The 16,316-nt window shown below is 40.1% G+C and overlaps 2 protein-coding genes, 4 non-coding genes and 1 pseudogene across 9 annotated transcripts; all 7 read left to right on the top strand.

Annotated features, from left to right (window-relative positions):
* The first annotated feature begins 1,453 nt into the window (after window positions 1-1,453).
* Window positions 1,454-2,525, top strand: LOC103703196 (glycine-rich protein 2-like). Its single transcript, XM_008785969.4, has one exon. The coding sequence runs from the start codon at window positions 1,576-1,578 to the stop codon at window positions 2,284-2,286; it is 711 nt and encodes a 236-aa protein (XP_008784191.2). The 5' UTR covers window positions 1,454-1,575; the 3' UTR covers window positions 2,287-2,525.
* Window positions 2,526-7,088: 4,563 nt separating this feature from the next.
* On the top strand, window positions 7,089-14,289 carry LOC103703197 (ubiquitin-fold modifier 1). Of its 4 annotated transcripts, XR_003384899.2 has the most exons (5): window positions 7,089-7,258; window positions 7,349-7,446; window positions 7,968-8,000; window positions 10,690-10,820; window positions 13,884-14,289. XR_003384899.2 is itself a non-coding variant. In XM_008785971.4 (4 exons), exons 1-4 carry the CDS (start codon window positions 7,191-7,193, stop codon window positions 13,958-13,960), a joined length of 276 nt encoding a protein of 91 aa, XP_008784193.1. In that variant the 5' UTR covers window positions 7,089-7,190; the 3' UTR covers window positions 13,961-14,289. The 4 variants fall into 4 exon arrangements, 3 of the variants coding, with proteins under 3 accessions (XP_008784193.1, XP_008784195.1, XP_008784194.1); XM_008785971.4 differs by lacking the exon at window positions 10,690-10,820; XM_008785973.3 differs by lacking the exons at window positions 10,690-10,820; window positions 13,884-14,289 and adding an exon at window positions 11,753-13,593.
* On the top strand, window positions 9,063-9,185 carry LOC113462481. The gene has a single exon (XR_003384909.1). It is a non-coding gene; the product is annotated as a small nucleolar RNA snoR86 (small nucleolar RNA).
* On the top strand, window positions 10,499-10,601 carry LOC113462483 (annotated as a pseudogene).
* On the top strand, window positions 10,665-10,786 carry LOC113462478. Its single transcript, XR_003384906.1, has one exon. It is a non-coding gene; the product is annotated as a small nucleolar RNA snoR86 (small nucleolar RNA).
* Window positions 12,124-12,242, top strand: LOC113462476. Its single transcript, XR_003384904.1, has one exon. It is a non-coding gene; the product is annotated as a small nucleolar RNA snoR86 (small nucleolar RNA).
* LOC113462477 lies at window positions 12,308-12,430 on the top strand. Its single transcript, XR_003384905.1, has one exon. It is a non-coding gene; the product is annotated as a small nucleolar RNA snoR86 (small nucleolar RNA).
* Window positions 14,290-16,316: the final 2,027 nt, after the last annotated feature.

Genomic DNA, 16,316 nt, shown 5'->3' with positions numbered 1-16,316 from the left:
GCATCTTCTACAAGTTTTCTAATGGAACAGTTTCTATCCAATGGCTATCAATCCATTTCACATCCTTTCTCTTCAGAATAAACGTGCAGTTCATGTTCAGGAAGCTACAGCAATTGGCATCTCTTACACTTGGTCCTCAAAACTCTTTACTAAAAGTTAAAAGTTAAAGAACATTTGTTTTCTTTTCACTCGAGAACTAGAATTTTGATTTGTTTAGGTGGTTCTCTCCAACCTTTTTTTGGTTTTTTTTTATCAATTTGGCCATTGCAACCTGAACCTCCAATGCAAATGTAGCAAGATCTTAGGTTTTTGGGTTTCTACATTTCCTTATTCATGTGAAAGAACAATTCATGAGAGAACTTGAATTTTTGCTGATGGACACATCGAAGTCATCCACAAGTGGGATCTATGCACATCCACTGCTTTTATTTGAGCGTTGGTATCCATCAATGTCTTCTTATCCATTACAGCTGTGCAAAGAAACAAAAACAAAAAGTTGATCATGATGTTAATGGCTTATCATGGGGACAAATAAGCTTGTAGCCATAAAAAAAAATGCATTTGTATTGGTCTGTGATTGCAGGACTTTGATGACGCATTTGTAGTTCCGCATGAGAGTTGAAGGAAATACTTAGTATTTGTGCTGTAGTCGTTAAACATGGCCTATTCGGGTCTCATGCTCCTGTGACGTAACCAAATTGGATTACTTGTGGTCAAAATTTAATCAGCCATACAATCTCGAAGAGAAATTACTTGTCTGCCCATTGGTTAATGGAACACATCCAAATCCAACTCCGACGAACTCATTCCAACTCGTGCTTCTATATTTTTCTTATAAATTCCGAATAAGATGCGGATCTAGCCGAATATATGATATATCAAAAAATTATCAATTCAAACCTAAGCTGTTTATTAAACAGATTCAAAATTCAGATCCAAATCAAATTATTTTATTAAACATATATTCTAGCTCGATCTACAACTGGTTGAAATAGCCGGTAGCTGGCAACATATGATATATGGGCCGGATGCTAAGTAGGCAATAAGCTTATTTTCTGAGTCATCCATATGCAATATTATGCTGTGGTGCTTAACCCACAACCTCTCACCAAACCCTATCAGCTATGTTTGTGCTAATGCCCAAAGCTAGATTAAGTTGATCCCAATGAGATGATGTAACTCTGTAGTTAACATCAAAAAATTACAAAATAAGAGTAGTATTTAGACTGTCCTTCCTAAAATCCAACAAGCTTGCTATTAATCATGCTTTGCGCCCGATAAGGCGGCGGTTATAACTGGACACGTGGGAAAGAGTGGGGAGCTCATGGTCTTTTCGATTACTTATTCTGCAAGGCCATACCCGCTCTCGATTCGTTCCTTAATGCATAAGGCCGAATCCCAGCCGTCCAATGCCTAAAATCATCGTCCCATTAAAATAACCTCATCCCCCGTTTCGAATTCCACGCAGCCATAAAGGGTGGAAAGAGAGTGGGGTAGAGATCGGAACTCGGAAGTCTCCCTTCCCGAAGTTTTCTCTGCTGTCGCGTGATCTAGGGTTAGGGTTTTCGGGTGGGGATGGCGCAGGGGAGGCGGCAGACGGGGATGGTGAAGTGGTTCAGCGGGGCGAAGGGCTTCGGCTTCATCTCCCCCGACGACGGTGGAGAGGACCTCTTCGTCCACCAGACCTCCATCCGCTCCGACGGATTCCGCACCCTTGCAGAGGGCGACGCCGTCGAGTTCGCCGTCGAGCACGGCGACGACGGTCGCTCCAAGGCCGTCGACGTCACAGGCCCCCATGGATCCGCCATCTCCTCCGCCGGAGGCGGAGGGAGGGAGTACTCTGGCGGCAGAGGCAGGGCAAGCGGAGGATACGGCGGAGGGTACGGTGGGGGTTATGGAAGCGGCGTCGGCGGTGGATACGGGAGAGGGTGGAGGAGTGGGGGGAGAGGCGGGAGGATGGGCAGCGGTGGAGGATATGGCGGCGGCGGATATGGAGGCGGCGGATATGGCGGCGGGTATAGCGGTGGTGGCTATGGTGGTGGTGGGCCGTGCTATAACTGTGGGAGGACTGGGCACTTGGCTAGGGACTGTACTCAGGGAGAAGTCAGCGGTGGCGGCGGAGGGAGGTACGGCGGCTATGGCGGCGGCGGCTATGGTGGAGGCGGCGGCTATGGCGGAGGCGGCGGCTATGGAGGAAGCGGCAGCTATGGCGGCGGCGGCGGCGGGGGTTGCTATAACTGTGGAGAGCAAGGTCATTTTGCGCGGGAGTGCCCTAACGGCACATGAAGTGAAGTAATTGTATTTGAGTGCTTTCCTATATGATTGTATCCTGGATTAGATCTCCTCTTAAGTTTTCCCTTTTCTTTAGTTGATTTTTGATCTCGTGGTTTCTGCTTACAGAAATATAGGGTTTTTTTTTCCAGGTTTAATATTTTTGGGATTTCATGCACATGTTTTATATGGAATTAATGAAGCCTTTTGCTATGTGGATATGTTCGATTTAAGCTTCTTCATTTATTATGAGATCTGCAGTAATCTTCGATTGTCTTTTATTTTTTGTGTATTGTGTTATGTGAATGGAACATGTTTCTTTTGTAAGATTGTAGAAGCTGGCAGATCAAAATGGTTTGTGATTTGTGTAAAAACTACTGTAAGGTGCAAGCCTTCTCCTGTCAATTTTGGTGAAGGTTCCATCCACTTTTCTTGATTGAGGTTTATTAAGAATCGTGTGCTGCCCACTAATCACATCATGCGGCACAAAGTAATGACGTGTTTAATTTATAAAGATTCTGAAATTTGTCATGCTAATGACCAATGAAAAGAGTATTTGGTGGCTTGTGGTTGTGGCGTCATGGAAGATCTTCATCGCCTTAATGGTATAACTTGCTTGTGAATTGTGATTAACAACTGTAGATGAATGTTTGTAGGAAATATTTATTCTTTATTTCTGACGGTAATCTTCTACCAGGATTGGCTGTTGATATCTATAAAAAAATTGGCACTGTTGTTTCTCCATGATATGTTCAATATCTTTGCTGCTCTGATGTGTACTTTGATGAAATGAAGCACAAGAGGAATCAATTTTCTGACATGGCTTTCGTGCTTTGGTGAGTCGTAGATTTGCAGGCTTGCATACGAATGCTCTGGTAATTCCAAGCAGAAAATTGATCTGTTTTCACGGATTCATTGGCTCTAACCAAGGTCACAAAATAGTTGGATGGCCTCTAATGTGTGACTGTGGATAAGGACAATGAAGGTAATACCTTTCTGTGTATATGGACTGATTTGTCTTCTATATGTGTTCTCCTCTATCCATTTAAGTTGGTCAAGTGCTTGCAAGCTCCTACATATTGCTGCTCTGCAGGTTGAGGCTGTCATATTAGTATGATCTTCCTGAGTCTATTTTAATTTGTCGCTGGTTAATTATGTTGTGGAGATTGTTGAAGGGTTGGAATAACTTCGAACCCTTGACTGACTGCCCATCTTAAGTTTAAAGTCTTTCCTGCATGACACTATCTTCTTTGAGAATACTGAGGTACATCATCCATCAGACTCAAACCTTACCATCTTATAATTGTCATAGATAAATTGCCATTTGATATTAATGTATTAGTAACTGGGTGATGCTTATTTGCAAGTCCACGAGCTCTTTATTTGGGTCTGGACCTTGAGCTATTTTAGGGGCGTTGCAACCTCGAGATTTCTTTTATGCCTGGCTGTATGTTTTGCTGCATGCTGATGTTATGTATGTTTTCCTATGACAGAAGTAAAATGTATGTTTCCGATGCTTGAGATTTTTGGGCTTTCTGTGTTTGTTGTTTCTGTTTAAATATGATGTTGGTCAGTGAGATTTGAGAAGGGATGGATAGTTGGACTGAAACTACAGTAGGGAATTTTAGATTCTAGAGTTGAAGGTTTACATTATTGGTCTATTACATTGAAGCCTATAGAATTGATGTGCTGACAAAATATGATAAGCTGAGGCTGTGGAAGAAATGAAAAACTAGAGATTTGCCAAACAAATTTCATATAGCATTTTGTTTTTTTAATAAGAGGAGAAAATATGCTTGAATATATGAATATGATTCTTGGATATCTGAAGTAACATATAATTGCAAGGTAGTGTATGGTGGACTTGTTTTGGTCAAAGTTGGAATAGGCGCCTTAATGCTTCTTTAAGAAAAGAAAGAGTAGTTTGGGGTAAAAAATTAGAGTAGCTAGCAGCAATTTAAGTGAGAATTCCTGGAAATGGCTTATTCAGCATATGATAGAATATGAGACTGGAGAAGACTTGGGTAAGAGCAATGAAGATCTCCATATACTAACATGGGCTAGAGGGAAAAGAGTGCATGTTGGGACTATATGATTCAAATATGCCACTTGTCTTTGTTTTGATATTGGTGGAAAATTTTAATTGAAGAGGTACAAAGCAAAAGGTGAGAAGAGTTATCTTTGAATGCTAGGGTCATGCATAGTCCAGTATCAGTTGCATTAGCAACTATAGGATTAATCACATTTCAAACTAAGAAGTCCAGGTACGCCTTTAATGTTAAGTTTATGGTCTCCAACCAGAATGCATTAAGTGAATGGATCATTTCAATTATCAAGGTGATGCACAAAAAAGCTGTGGAGTCTATAAGTTGGAAGTCCAAAACATACTATTCAGACAACTTGTGGTTTTCATTCAAAAATATTCCTATTGTAGTTTAGAAAACTATTTTTTGTAGAACAGAGCCAAGTATTCAAAGTGAACTGAATGGTCAAAGTATTTGAAGTTTCAGAGCAGGAGGAACCATGAGAATAAAGTTGGGGTTTGTGTAGGATGACCACAAGTTTTAACCTACCTGCCCATGGAGCAAGGTAGATATTGTTAGGTACCAGGCAGTATAACCAGTCGCGAGGAGGCCTGGGAAAGACCAGAACCTGTAATTGTGGGAGGGGATGAAGGCTGTTGTGGTGCAGCAGGCTCCGTAGATGCATGTCCAAGCCCTGTTGTCAAGATGGTCAGTGACATGGTAAATAAATATTGCTGCATAAAAGATTACAAGTGTAAAAATAAAGGGGAAAAAGAAAAACCAGTGATGGCATATGCAGTCTGGGTTCGTTTGATCACTTTGGTCATATGAGTCCTGATCCAATGAGGTGGAATGTCCAGTTGAAAGGCAGACCTGGCCCCAATCCCAACTAAAAGAAAAAAAATTTCTTTCCATTTTTTATTAACTTTTTAATTTATTTTTTTTGTTTTTTCAAAAAAAGCTCTCCAAAATAGTAGGCTGCAAAAGAGGTGATCTGGTCAATAGCACTGTTTGTATTATGGTAAATATGTGTGGCTTATTTTTAAGCCGCACTCTATCGCTAGTTTGAATAGGTCGTGGAGCATCAACTGCCCGTCAGTATCGCTGTGCCGGCCTCGAACCCACTCGATCACCATAGCTTTTTAAGGTGAATGCAGATCGTATCTTGAACAAATCTCGCATAGGTGATGCTCTTCTATACAGCTCTAAGTTCCACTCCAATGACGGTAGTGTTGAAGAACCGTAAGCTTGGTATTTTGGTCTCCGGTGACAAAGTCCAACCTTCCACCGCCTCCTCCATCAATTTATCTTCTTTCGCTTTTCTCAACTTGGTACTCTGTTGTTATATGGCCAAGTGGGCTTTTCTCCAAACGATGGGTAATTTATCTTTATTCCCACCATCCCATGGAAATCTGCTGAAAATCTTATTAAATAGTTGAAGCTGGGATGGCATCACAGCCATCCATCTATCTCCAGTAATGCACAGGCCCGTGGAAACCAAAAAAGTGATCGACCTGCGACCGTGCCCACTTCTCGATCTGATATCGATATTAAAGGGAGCCAAGCGAGGTTGTAGGGTGAGTGATCTGCTTCCTCCGGGCCAGAGCAGGTGGCATGAGCCACTGATTAAGGAGATCTTTGGTGGCCAGCTGGTGGAGAGGGTTCTGGCCACTCCACTGCTATTGGAGGGCAGCGGATAAGCTACTATAGGCAACCACAAGCAAGCCCAGGGTGTGGGTCACAGACTTGCAGGCGGTGTTGGGAGGGGAGACCAAGAAGCAGATGGACAGTAGATGGATCTGGAGGATGCGGATACATCCTCGAGTGACCCTGTTTCTATGGAAAGTGGCATGAGGGTGTCTATCAACTAGAAGCGTGTTGGCGAGGAGGGGTGTCAGGATTAGTCCGACTTGTGGATGGTGCCTGGATGAGGAGGAGTCTATCGGACATGCCTTACTTGGATGTCTGCGAGTAGTGCAGATCTGGAGTAGAGCAGCTGTGGCCTGGCCCCATACGTCTCGATCTGCAGATGATCTTCTACGCTAAATGAGGGATGCTATGCAGAGTCTGAGGACAGCGGAGTGGGGGATGACGAGTGCCTATCTAGCGTATCATATATGGCTGGATAAGAACGCCCGGTGTTTGACGATAGGCGGGATCCACCAAGGCGTGTTGTTGAGAGAGCTTTCATTCAGGCTGCTGAGATCATCAGGCCCACTGAGACAGTTTCATTTAGGATGGTCAGGGACATCTGGGACCCCACTTTGCTTGCTTAGCACCCAGGTTTATTCTTGTTTTCTGGGAGCCCCCATCTCTTGGCTATCTAAAGGTGAATTTTGACGGGTGTGCTACTGGTGATGGAGCTAGAGCAGGTGTGGGTTTCGTGATCAGGAGTTATGACTCACAGATCATTGTAGTGGGCAGGCGATGTACAGATGGACTGATACCGATAGGAGCTCAGGGTAGCATGAGAAGGCATTTCTTATGCGAGACGGAGGCCGAAGGCGGAGTGCATCATTTTTGAGGGCGACTCAGCTATGGTGATCGACTGGTTGCAGAAGGAGGGGCGAAAAAGGGATGGGAGCCCTTTACTCGGTGATATTTAAAGAATAGTGAGAGAATGCAGTGTCTTTCAGACAATACATATGTATAGGGAGGCGAATAGGGTTGCTGACTGGATCGCCACCTATGCAGCATGGCATTTCGGAGGGGTTCTTGTAGTAAAAAAAAAAAAAAAAAAAAAAAAAAAAAAAAAAGAGAGGAGGAAAAAAAAAAAAAAAGAGAAGAAGAAAAAGGGGCCAGGCTCCCTTCCCCCTCCTCTATATTCTTCGGTTCTCGTCACTCTCCGTGTTCTCTCCCTCGCTCTCATCTCCTCTCCTTGCTAGCGGGGGCGAAATGGCGGCTGGCGGAAAGGTCTCTTTCAAGATCACCCTCACATCCGATCCCAAACTCCCCTTCAAAGTGTACGCCACTCTCTCTCTCTCTCTCTTCTCGATAGTCTCGTGGATATCGTAGGGTTTCTTTTCCTCGTTTAATCCTTGATTCCATATCAGTTTTAGCGTCCCGGAGGCTGCGCCCTTCACTGCGGTGCTGAAATTCGCCGCCGAGGAGTTCAAGGTCCCTCCTCAGACCAGCGCCATCATCACCAACGGTATGATGCGTCCCTCGTCTCGTTTTACGTTTTTATCGCGGCTGTTCTTGATGTTGATCTGTTGATTCTAGGGCCGGAATTAGAAGAAAGAGTTTGCTTTGTCACAAAATAACGTTCTTTCGCGAGCTCATCTGGATTTAGGGGTTCTTTTTGTGAATTGCATGGGTCTAGCCTAGATTTTCTCGGATTCTTCTTCGTTACGATTTTTTACGTTTAAATCTTTTGTACAATCACGGCCAGTGTGAGGTTTCCGTTGAAAAACTAGTTTTTTAATGGAAAATGTATAAAATTCCATGTTTCAGAAGCTGGTAGAAAGAACGTTGAATTTGATTGATTTTTTAGGTTTTTTCTTAGGATTGTAATTTTCCCACGTGATCTCTAGTGTTGTCTTTTTAGATGTTTAACTCAAATAAACCAGGGATTTGTACCTGTATCTATGTATACGTTCAAGAAAATGTCCTTTCTGAACAATTCCTATACTTTGTATCTGAATGTGATCTTCTTCCTTTTCTCTTGTGCAGATGGTGTGGGTATTAACCCACAGCAAAGTGCAGGTACGCCTTTGTGATCTCTAGTGTTATTTTTTGTTCATAACCTGAATGTCTTTTCAGGTATGTTATGATCATGCGATTCTTGGGTTATGGCAATGAGAGTGGGATAGATATTATGATCTCTAGCATTGGTTTGGAGTAATACTTATCTTTACTATCATGATAACATGCATATATTTTGACTGTCACTATCTTTAATATAGTAGATGCATCCGTGTCACTTACCTAAGCTTTTTTTATTTGTGAGAGTTTGTCTTGCTGCCTGACTCATGTCATTTGCACCGACCATGAACTAAACTAATCCCTACTTTGATAGAAAGAACTAGTTGACTAGAATTAATAAATTTTCACTGCCACCTTTTTCCCTTTTTAATTATCAAATGGATGGTTAGTCAAAACACCATGTTATCCTTTTTTCTAAAGGTTATGGTTCATTTGAACTTGGGATTTGTCATCTCATTTGATGACTAAGTGGGCCATAAGTTTATTTTCTGTTCATAGGAACTATGGCTGATAAGGCATTAGGTCAGGTTGCAGGGATGAAAAATCCTGATACATGCTGTGTAAATAATAGTTCTTTATTTAGGCTTCTGTGCTGTACTTAGCTTTGATTAATATGCTGTGTTTGTGCTATGTTTTCTTTTGTTGTCTATGAATAGATGAGTCAATAAGTTTAGGGCTTTGCTGAGACAAGTATTTTGTTAATTCATGGATTGAAGGAGGTTGATGGTATATTGTCAGGCAATCCTCTTATATTCATGTCCTTTGATTTGGAAATCAGTGAACCTTTTATGTACCATAAGAAATAAGTTACTTGGACATATCTCTAGTTATGTGTTTTAGGTGGGAAATCAGGATGAACTTGTAGTGCCTCCTCTTGTTGGGAATGAAGAGGAACAACTAGGTTGAAATTTAATTAGTTGTCGTAAATCCATGTCCTGATCTTTTACAATAAGAGTGTGGGGCAGTTTCATAAGTATTAGTACTTCTATATTCTAAAACTTTTCGATATTAATAGTTGTTATACTTATATTTTATTGAAAATTACTTATAAGCCAATTTGCAGTTCAAAGTTGTCTAACTGAAATGGCAAATATTTTGGATGAATATTGTCAGTAATAGTTGTGCAATTCTCTGTGCCTTTCAAATCTCTTTGTTTGAAGATGAGCTCAAACAAATTGCTACGTTCTGGTTCCCCTTAAGCAAACCGATAAACAAATTTCACTGAAAAGTCTTCCAATTGAATTTGACCAAGGATAGTTTTCCGTACCAACCACACCCTCTTCGGTGGCGTTGGGCCATCAATTTACGGTGAATACTTTGTATCAAGGTTGACAGTAAGAGTAGTGCAAATTTTTATCTCACTAAATTATTTCTGTTTGAAGATGGCCGTGAACAAATTGATACATTCTAATTCCTGTTTGAGTACATAATTTCTGTACTATTAGGTATTGAAGGCTTTCTTCTGGCATACATTTTTGAACGCATACATGGATTGATGATCAAGGAATTTTATATCCTTTATTTGAGATGATCTTAGTTCATCTTAGCTTTTTGAAAATCTTCTGTTCTTTTATTTCAGCAAATCATCGGAACAGTTGAAGGTTAGAAATATTGGAAAATGCAAAAATGTTGTCAAACATATTGCAAAATTTCTAATTCCATTTTAGTTTACTGAAGTCATTTTATAGATAGCCATTTTGGTTTGCCTCAGCATGTTCATTGTATGCAAGTTTGGCAGATGACTGGAATCATGTCCTTTGCACTAACCAAACAGAACACTCAGACAGCAATAACTAATCAATTAAGGAATATAATATCATTTCACCTGAATCAGTTATTAAATTGCTAATTAATTAAAGCACTATGTTATCCTATTTTTCCAGTAGATACGATTTGTTAAAACCAACTGGGATTTCTTTCCCTCATGCAGTAACCAACGATGCAAACAAGTTTGTTGCAGAGCCAAAAGATGTTAATGCTTTTAGTTATTTCTTGCATAACAGTCCTCCTGTCAGCTGGTTGTGGTATCATAGGCTCTGATTTTCAGGGTCCCTTCTTTTCCTCCCTATAGCAATGTGATTGCTATAAGAACATCTCTTCTTGAGTTCCTATGAATAGATGAGGTCAATAACTTTAGGGCTTTGTTAGGACAAGCATTTTGTTAATTTGCAAACTCCAGATGAAACTTCTGTTTCAATGATTTTCTTCTAGTTATGACATTTAATTTGAGAAACCTGCACACTTAATTTACTGCATGACATGAAGTAAACTTGATCGTATTTTCTATCATGTGATTAAGCAGGAGATGAGGATGAATATATAGAAGTTCCGTACGTGCAGCCCATGCCCCCGTCTTTTCAAAGTAGATTGACTAAGTAGGCTCATAAGTTTTAGTACTTTTTATGTATAAAAGTTGCTTGGGATTAATGGTTGTACAAAGACTTTATTCTCTGTTCTATAATTTTTATAACTATAGAATATTAATAAGCCAATTTGCGGAGCAAAGCTGCCTGATTGAACTGGCACATACTTTGGATGAAGATTGGCAATAACAGTGCAGTTCTTTGTGTCTTTCAATGGCCTCAAACAAATTTCTACATTCTGATTTCTGTAATTTGTTTTTATATTTTGTTGTTACTTTAGAAAATTCTCGAGCCAATTTCACTGCACAGTTATCGAATTGAAACAGGGAATGTTTTGGATAAAGGTTGGCAGTAATAGCTGTACAATTTCCTGTCCCTCTCAATTTTTGTATTTGAAGATGGCCCCGAACAAATTGCTACACTGCAAGTGTTGTCTGAGTAAATAATCTTTATTATGGTAGGTAAACAACATTTTTTCTAATACCAATTTTTGAAATTAATCATGGATCAAAGATCATTTCAAGGGATCTTCATGCCCGATCTTTGAATAGGGTTCTTATAAGTTTCTGAAAATCTTTTTTCAGTTTTTTTCATTGAGCATTTTTTTATTATTATCTCTTCTGAAGATGGTCAATAACATATCTCAGTGTTCTTACTTCCATTTTAGCTTTCCTAAGATTTTATGTTAGTTTACCAGACTGCTGAAGTGACATACTTTGTACTACCACTAACTAAACTGAACTCCACTCTTGACTACGAGAACCGATCAATTAGAAGGAATATACTACTGCTGCCGCCCTTGCCAGTTATCAAATGATTAAAGTTTGTTCCGGCGGTTATCCTCAGGTGGTCGCTAAGATTGCAGATACATAAGTTTGTTTTGGTAGGATTCAGAGCTTATCTGGTGGTAGGTCAGGCTGTAAAGCTGAAGATGCTGATGCATTTTGATAACATTTTCCTACTACCAGATAAGGTAGTAGAGAGTCATGCATAACATTTTCCTAGAGGGTGGGCCTTGGTGCATTGATAAGGTTACATCATTGTGATATGGGTTTTATGGGTTGAAACATGGAAACAACCTCTCCGCACGCCGCGGCGGCGGCGGCGGCGGCGGGGGGGGGGGGGGGGGGGGGGGGGGGGGGGGGGGGGGGAGGCTACGCTTATCTGACCCTCCTCGGACCCTGTAATAGTGGGAGCATGGTGCACTTGAATGCTCTTTTTCTTATATAGAACTGTTTTCTGATTAGATATACGTGTTATCAAACTTTCTGACAATTAGGGTATTTTTGCCTGTAACCATGCCATTGTGTAGTTTTATGATTTCCTGTGAATATATGAGATCAATAAATTTAAGGTTATGTCTGAAACAAGTATGTTGTTAATTTGCAGAACAAAGAGGGAGGGAGGTCGATGGTATCTTGTTTTGATAATTTACTATCAAGTCATATCTTTTAATTTGAGAAACCTGTAATTTTCATGGGTTGCATATCATGAGTTACGTGGTTGTAATTCCTATTATGTGATTTAGGCAAGAGAGGAGGATGAATTTATAGCATCTCTTATTTGAAATGAAGACGGTCTAATGATTATAATTTTAATAGTTGCAATATGTCCAAGTCCTCATATTCTGAAATAAGAGTGATGGAGCAGCTTCATAGGTTTTAACACTTCTATATGTAAATTTGTTTGGAAATGATTTTTGTTCTTATTTTTTGTTACATTTGTCTTATAATTCGAAATTATTTATAACCCAATTTGTGGGTCAAAGTCATCTGATTGAAAAGGCATTTTCTTTGGATGCATGTTGGCAATGGTTGCTGTGCAATTTTCTCTGCCTTTCAAATCTCTTTGAAGACGGCCTGGAACAAATTGCTACACTCTGATACCCCTAATTTTACATTTTATATTTCATGTACTTTTTAGAAATAGAATATGCCAATCTCACAGTAAAGTCATCTAATTGAGATGGTGAACACTTTTGATAGAGATTGGAAATAATAGTGATGCAATTTTCGGCCTCTCTGAAATTTTTCTGTTTGAAGATGGTCTTGAGCACATTGCTACATTTTTGTTGCTGTTCAAGTATATTAGCTCATTTAGTAGGTAAAGAACATTTTTTCCTCTGGCATTATTTTTAGAAATCACCAATTGTTGAAAGATCATTTTTGAGGAAATCCATCGCATCCCATCTTTGAAAAGTCATTTTAGGCTATTATGGGTGGGTCATTTATTTTTGGTGAAAGTATGAGTGGGTCATTGAAACTTGAAGGTTCACAATAATGGAAATTTCGAAATCTCTGGTTTGAAGATGGTCTCGGATGTACTGCTGCTTTCTTAATTAATTCTAGCTTTTCTGTTGTTATACCAAAAGCAGTTCAGTAGTATCTGTCTTTCATAGATTACTTAAAGAAGCTTGGAAACTGTGTGTCAGTTGCTGTATAAATATGATTCCTTTCTTCTGTTCTTCCTAAATGAAAACCTAGATAATAGTTTCATGATAGGAAGGAACCATGTTCAAAGTCTTAAGTTCTTGTTTCCTGGCATTTTGGATTGTTATGATTTTTATAACTCGTTGTTTTTGATGGTTCTATAAGTTGCATGTTCATATTTCCTAGCACACTTTGATCCATTTGTATATTGTGGGCGCTAACTAGTTTTCTTTTGCTTTGAGAGTACTATTGTTTAATCTTAATAAGACAATATTAGTTGTCCTATCATTTATTTCATATCATGATTTGATGCTAACCTAGTGTGCATGAGTTTTAGCTGCAGAATAAAATTGGACATGAATTCAGTTTCTCTAAGCCTGTGATAGTATTATGCAGGCAAAAACACATGCTACATGCTTAGTTGAAAAGCTTGCAGGAATAAATTGCATTGTTATATTGCTAAAACACAGGCTTTCATTATCTAGTAGACTGTATTGACTACACAAATGATTTACATTACTTCAGTGTTGTGAATATAGTTCATCATTGGCTAGACTGCAGGTTTTAAGAGGCAATTTTTGAACTTGTGAAGCACCTGCTTCAAGCTACCTAATGTGGGCTGTTGGACTTTTGTTTTGTATTAAAATTTTGAGTACCCTAATATAGGGAAGTATTATATCCGCTAAGTATGATGTTATCTTTATATGATAGTGCGACTGATAGAGAGATTGTATTTATCTTGAGACATTGTGGTGGAGCACTTAGACAGCTATCTTCTCTTTGAGTTTATATTTTTGTGTAGATTTTATGAGTATTAGAATTTTAAAACTGCTCCATTTGGTTATCAAGCTGATCGTGACGGTGTGGACTGTTCTGACCTTCAATGTCTTCTAGTCCATGCAAATAGGATAATATTTCTTCGTTGCATTAGAATTTCTGGTTACTTTTTTTCCCCCTTGCAATCAAAATTGCTCTTCTAGGATTCATGTTGTAAATTTTGATCGACAGTTCCCTGATTTACAGTGGAAAAAATTACATTTGCATTTTGGATCCATCCGTCCATAATTGTTGTGTGATTTCTGTCTCTTCAGGTAATGTATTTTTAAAGCATGGCTCAGAGCTGCGTCTCATACCTCGTGACAGAGTTGGAGCTTCACAGACTTTCTGAATGTGAGCTAAACTTACCTTTTGGGGACACTAAAGTTTGTTTCGTCATTGCTGATAAATAAGTTATGCTATCAACATGTTCTCTTTCCATGCTCTAGAGAGCAGAAAACATGTGGTGGCTTGTAGTCTCAATACGCTAATAGTTGTCATTTGTCAAACAACGATACTGCTTTCGTCCAATGTTCACTTACATTGTATATTTTTGGATGGACTATCTTCTGGTCCTAATTTAATTAGCCTATAAAGTGTAACTAAATTGTTTCACCATTGTGTCATACATTTTAATGACATATTTCAAAACCATTAAGGTCAGCATCCATATGGTTAAAATTACTTATCCGTGTTTTAGGACAAATGGTGCCTGAGTTGTTGCTGGAGGTTAAGCGATAATAATTTTGCTGCTGCAGCTTGTTAAGGGAGCTATCAAGCTCCCACCAATATTACATCCTTTTGTTCAGGTGGAGAAAAAGCCTGCTTGATATAATTCTTGGTGGAAGTAAGAAACTGAAGAGAGGGACTGAGCATCAGGCTCAGGTCATAAAACGGACCCCCAAGTTGAAATCCAGATTGCTGGATCCCAGAATTCTTGGTGAAGGTAGGTCTCCTGTTTTTCGTTAGGGGAGTTGTTTCAAACGAACCCAGGCTTAAAATCCACAGCCTGGCTTCCTAGCAATCTTGCCATGAACCCAGAATTTCATTGGCAAATCAAGGAGATTCACCCGCATTGATGCATGCTTGGTGGAACCTCTTCCATGTCTGGAGCTGGGTTTCCAATTCTCCAGAGGAATCACCTGGTTGGCAAGTGCCCATGCCAGCGGCATGGGGCAAGAACCCATGCGCAATTCTCTCTGTAGGTTCGGTCGTTTTTAAATCGATCTGGCAGCAAAATCAATTGGTAAACACTTAACCTAGAAGCTCTCTAAGGGTGCATTCGAGGATGGTGGTGGATAAAGCACTACTTCATGATGCGGAGATTATCAGTTCTACTACGGTAGCTTCTCTTGGAATGGCTAAGGATATCTCGAAGACTGGAACCCTACTCAGCTTATGTAGTGACCATGATTGCTTTCATTTTCTGGGAGCCTCCATCTTCTAATTTTCTTAAGTGAACTTCGACGACAGTGCTATGGGCTAGTTTCCGTCGTTTTTAAATCGATCTAGTAGCAAAATCAATCGGTGGACCCTCACCTAGAATTAAATTTGCCAACAAAGCTCTCTCTCATCATCCAAAGAGGGCCAAAAAAAAGGGAAAAGAAAAGAAGGAACCACCGTCTCTGAGAATTTAACTTGAAACCTTGGAGAGTTGCTTGTGCCACCTGAGCTCAAGATCATTGTTGGCCGAACTCCATTGCCTGACCATGTCAAGATCAGAGCCTTCTCTGGTCGCATAAGGATGAGAGATGTTCTTGAACTCCGGGACTTGCCGTCGGTCCTCCCCTTGCCGCATCTTTGCTCACCCCAGGAGATGACATTTCCCTTTCTTTTTTAATAAGCACCAGCTCAACCTGATCCTCAGATTTTTTTTTTTTTTTTTGGGTACAAAAAGCTTGGTATGATTTTTGTAAGTAAATAAGGATACTAGAGATTTTTTTTTTTTTTTTGCTAATAAAAAGGGGAAGAGGGGAGGAAGAGACAAGCCCACCCTCGCGTAGCAGCCCCCACTGGGCCCCCACCCCGCCAGGTTCGATGCGGGTAGAAATGACCGTGTGTTGGGCACCCCGGCCGGTTTTACTCATACCCTCTCCATCCGTGGGCCAGTTCGGTTATCCGACCCGACCCTCCGTGTGAGTACGTCATACCTGGCACCACCCAGGCTACCAGCCGACCAGTAGCGCTTCCAGACCCCGTGTCCAGGCGTGAGGCATCCGGTCTCCAAATTTAATCAACGCTCGTACGTTTCGAACCTGAAACCACTTGGTTGGAAGCAAACGCCCCATTCTAAGGTGGTAAGGATACTAGAGATTTGCCCACCATTATGATGCACAAGGCCCATCCATAATCCCCTTGGTTTTGCATTCACGAGTCGTGCATGACTACAGATACTATTGATCGCGTTTTGGATGCGTGAAACAGGTCATGCGTGCATAACTAGCCAATAATTTTGAAAAATTAAGAAGCAAGGCAAGTGATGCGCAAAAAAGATCCGAACTATTCTCTTTGGTTTTCTTTCGGTCTGAGTTTATAGAAAATCAATTCAAACCGAAATAACCTGATTAATTTTTTTTTTATTTTCTTTTGTATATAAAAGAAAATTTTTGTGTTTAGATTTAAAATAGCCCATTGAATATCAACCCAATAAAATCAAATTTCTTGAGTTGATTTTTAAATTTTAATGTTAGAAAATAAATTTAAATCGG

Source organism: Phoenix dactylifera, chromosome 10 (genome assembly GCF_009389715.1).
Source record: "Phoenix dactylifera cultivar Barhee BC4 chromosome 10, palm_55x_up_171113_PBpolish2nd_filt_p, whole genome shotgun sequence".
NCBI classification, from domain to species: domain Eukaryota; kingdom Viridiplantae; phylum Streptophyta; class Magnoliopsida; order Arecales; family Arecaceae; genus Phoenix; species Phoenix dactylifera.
This window is presented reverse-complemented; position numbering and strand designations above follow the sequence as displayed.

Excerpts from the sequence above, each read along its gene's own strand:
- LOC103703196 (XM_008785969.4), top strand. The coding sequence starts at position 1,576 with ATGGCGCAGGGGAGGCGGCAGACGGGGATGGTGAAGTGGTTCAGCGGG.
- LOC103703197 (XM_008785971.4), top strand. The coding sequence starts at position 7,191 with ATGGCGGCTGGCGGAAAGGTCTCTTTCAAGATCACCCTCACATCCGAT. Across the intron at positions 7,447-7,967 it reads CAGCGCCATCATCACCAACG|ATGGTGTGGGTATTAACCCA; the intron begins GTATGATGCGTC and ends TCTCTTGTGCAG. Across the intron at positions 8,001-13,883 it reads TAACCCACAGCAAAGTGCAG|GTAATGTATTTTTAAAGCAT; the intron begins GTACGCCTTTGT and ends CTGTCTCTTCAG.